The sequence below is a fragment of the Elephantulus edwardii genome, unplaced genomic scaffold, assembly GCF_000299155.1.
Source record: "Elephantulus edwardii isolate Elephantulus edwardi_28Jun2011 unplaced genomic scaffold, EleEdw1.0 scaffold00280, whole genome shotgun sequence".
Taxonomy (NCBI): Eukaryota; Metazoa; Chordata; class Mammalia; order Macroscelidea; family Macroscelididae; genus Elephantulus; species Elephantulus edwardii.
In genome coordinates this window covers 1,991,043-1,994,979 of record NW_006400030.1, presented here as the reverse complement: position 1 = coordinate 1,994,979, position 3,937 = coordinate 1,991,043, and the positions used below count along the sequence as shown (strand labels likewise).

Genomic DNA, 3,937 nt, shown 5'->3' with positions numbered 1-3,937 from the left:
TGTGGTGCTGGAGAAGAGTGTTGAATATACCATGGACTGCTAGGAGAACAAACAGGTTTGTCCTGGAGAGGGTGAAGCCAGAATGTTCCCTGGAGCAAGGATTCTGAAGCTTCATCTGGCATACTTTGGGCATGTTGCAAGGAGGGACTGGTCCTTGGAGAGGGACATCATGTTTGGGAGAGTGGAGGGACGGCCTAGGAGAGGAAGACCCTCGATGAGATGGATCGATTCTGTGAGTGGAGTGGTGGGAATGAATGTGTTTAAGATAGTGAGGTTGGCACAGGATAGAACAGCGTTTAGGGCTCTTGTACATAAGGTTGCTATGAGTCGCAAACAACTCGATGACACATAACAACAACAATAACAAATCATGTAGAAGGAGATTGCTCTTCTTTCCTCCACAAAACTGCTGTTGGATTCCAACCAGCAGTGACCTTTGAATTAGTAGCACTACTCCCTGTGAGAATATGTACCTCATAAAGTTGTGGTGAGCATCAAGTGTCTTTGTACTGGTTACAGTGGAGTCAAATCATGGCGACCTCAGATGTCACAGTAGACCTATGCTCCACAGGGTTTTCAGTGGCTGTTTTTGGAAGTAGATCACCAGGCCTTTCTTCCAAGGAACCTCTCAAGCCTCTAAACTTTCAGGTAGTAGCCAAGTGTATTAAACATGTGCATCCCCCAAGGACGGATAGTAACATCAAACAGGTATTTAAATAATAGCTGTCATTTTATTTTTTCCCACTTTTATTTTATAGTGGTTTACAGACAAAATTAGTCTACATTGTGTATCATTCATATACATGTGTTTCACACATTCCTGTATTCATATTGCATTTCAAACACTCATTCATATATATATATGTATGTGTGTGTATATACATATATATGTAGTTGTTATGTGCCGTCGAGTCGCTTGCGACTCATAGCGACCCTGTGTACAACAGCCCTAAACTCTGCTCTGTCCTGTGCCAGTCTCACCATCTCTGATACACCCATCCTGATTACCCCAGTCACTGAATCAATCCACCTCATAGAGGGCCTTCCCCTCCTGCGCTGTCCCTCCACCGTACCAATCATGATGTCCCTCTCCAAGGACCGGTCCTTCCTTACAATATGTTGAAAGTATGTTAGATGGAGCCTCAGAATCCTTGCCTCCAAGGAGCCGCCCTGTTTGACCCTTTCTAGGATGAATCTGTTTGTTTTCCTCACAGTCCACGGTACCTTCAATACTCTTCTCCAGCAACACAGCTCAAAGGCATCAATTCTCCTTCTATCCTCCTTAGTAATTGTCCAACTCTCTGATGCACAACAAGTGATTGCAAAGACCATGGCCTGTATCAGATGCACGTTAGTCTCCAGAGAGACACCATTGATCTTCAGTACTTTGGAGAGGTCCCTAACAGCAGACTTTCCTATCACAATACGTCTTTTAATTTCCTGGCTACTGGTTCCGAGAGTGTTGACTGTGGAGCCAAGCAAATTAAAGCTGTGAACAATCTCAATCTCTTCACCATCCATCTTGATGCTGCCAATTGGCTCAGTGGTTAGAATCTTTATCTTCTTGACATTGAGCCTCAATCTGCAGCAAGCACTTCAGGTCCTCCTCAGTTTCAGCAAGCAGGGTTGTGTCATCTGCATATCGCAGATTGTTTATAGATCTTTCACCAATCTTGACCCCACATTCCTACTCATAGAGCCCAGCCTCCTGGATAATCTGTTCTGCATATAGGTTGAAAAGGTATGGAGACAGGACACATCCCTGGTGTACGCCCTTTTATATATATATATATATATATCTTTTGTCCATTTTGTGACTGGGTTATCAGTATGTCCCTTGTGGCAGCCCTGTAGAATTCTGTAAACCTTGTCTGAGATTCCATTGCCAAATGTTTATCTCCAGTCTGTAGGTTTTCTTTTTACCTTATTGGAAAAAGTTATTTATGAGCACATGGATTTAATTAATTTTTAGAAGGTCCCATTTGTTGATATTGTCCTCTTCTGGGTTTGCATTTCTGGCCTTCTGAGCTCCCATTTTATCTCTAATTATCTGTAAGATTTAGGGCTTTACCTCTAGTTCTCTAATCCACTCTGAGTTGATTTTTGTGAATAGTGTGAGATGTGGATTCTGCTTCAGCTTTCTGCAGGTGTATGTCCAGTTTTGCCAGCATAATTTCTTGAAGAGGTTGTTTCTCCAATTTGGTAGGTTTATTTCCTTGTCAAATACCAATGGGCCATAGGTAGATGAGTTAACTTCTGGATTCTCCATTCTGTTGCGTTGATCTATGTTTCTGTCATTATACTAGCACCATGCTGTTCTGGGTGCTACAGCTGTGTAGTAGATTTAGAGATCAGGGAATACTGTATCTCCCACTTCGTCTTTATTTTTCAGAAGTGCTTTGCTTATTTAGAATCTCTTTCCTTTGCAAATAAACTTGCCAGTTGTCTATTCTATCTCTTTGAAAAGTAAATTTGGTATCTGTATTGGAACTGCATTAAACATGTAGATTGTTCTTGGTAGGATTGTCATTTTTTCTATGTTGTCTTCCTAGTCATGAATAGGAAACATTTTTCCATTTAGTTAGGTCTCTCATTGTTTATTTCAGTAGTTATTTTTATCAATATTCTGTCGTGTGTGGTTTATAAGGAAATAATTGTGCTATAATGTATGGCCACAAAGGAGTCCTTTTGTAGTACAATGTACAAAGTTGGCTACTATCCAAAAGGTTGGATGTTTGGATTCACCCAGAGACTCCTCAGAAAAAAGCTTGGTGATCACAATTCTATTCTGATACATGTGGAGTCACCCTAAGTTGGAATCGCCTTGGTGGTAAGTTGGCTTTTGTTTTAATAGTATATGTATACAACATAGGAAAACAAATATATATATTGGACTTGATCACGCACTGCTGGGGGAGGATGGAAAAGTTGTGGGAGCTGAAACATGACCAGTCAACGTGGGTACATGAAGGTGCTCTAGTGATCTGGCCTCCATGTGGAAGCACTTTCAAATTCCAGTGAATTTATCTTGTATTTATGGGGAACCATGCCATTTATACACCAAAATTCTCTGTGCTCAAGATGCATTCTACCCCTCAGATTTCATCAGCTGTCTTCTTAGATAGGTTTCCTATTTCTGCACCTTCCCCCAGAGTTGACCCAAAGTCAATCTAGATGTAGAATGCCCTGAAACCATTGATAGTTGCATGAAGTAAGTTCACTCAACAGGAACACAGATTATTTATTTGAGGTGTAGCGTGATCTTCTGGCATGCATTTGCTGTGATTTTTTACCCTGCAGGCACTCTGCTCAGGAGTTGGCTGGCTCCAGGATCGGTGCCTTCTCCTATGGCTCTGGCATGGCAGCGAGCTTGTTTTCACTTCGTGTGTCCCAGGATGCTTCTCCAGGTGAGGGCCACCTTTCCACCACAGTGCTCCTGACCAGTCATCTGATAAAGTAACTGTCTTTTGACTCCCCATTGTGAATGGAATTGTATAGTGATGGGCAAAGGGAAATCACTGAAGGATTAGAGGGACAAAGTGGGTGTGGGAAATAACAATAGTTAAGGCAAGAGATGGACTGTTAAAGTGGTGTTTTGGTTACAACTGGTTAAAGAGAAGCTGATGAGTTCGAGGTAGCCAGTAAATATTTGCTGATTATTCAGTGATTAATATAATCAAGGATATACCTTGATTAAGGAGCCCTGATGGCACAGTAGGTTCCATGTTGAGCTACTAACTGAAGGATAAACAACTAGAATCACTCTGCTGATAAAGAGGAGGCAGTCTGCTTCTGTTAGGATTTATCACTCCAGGGGGCATCACTGTGAGTGGGAATTAGCTAGGCTACATGGACTGATCAGACAAGCGATGAAGAGGCATTTTTCAAAGGTACCCAGGATTTCCAGCGTGCTCCTGGGCAGAAGGGAGGCTGAGAG

The 3,937-nt window shown here is 42.1% G+C and overlaps 1 protein-coding gene across 1 annotated transcript in view; it reads left to right on the top strand.

Moving 5' to 3' along the window:
• The window catches only part of HMGCS2 (3-hydroxy-3-methylglutaryl-CoA synthase 2 (mitochondrial)), a 36,739-nt gene that overhangs the window by 26,343 nt on the left and 6,459 nt on the right, over positions 1-3,937 (top strand). The window contains exon 7 of the mRNA XM_006900333.1: positions 3,301-3,407. Within this exon, the coding sequence (XP_006900395.1) occupies positions 3,301-3,407 (107 nt within the window). The remainder of the gene's footprint in view (positions 1-3,300; positions 3,408-3,937) is intronic.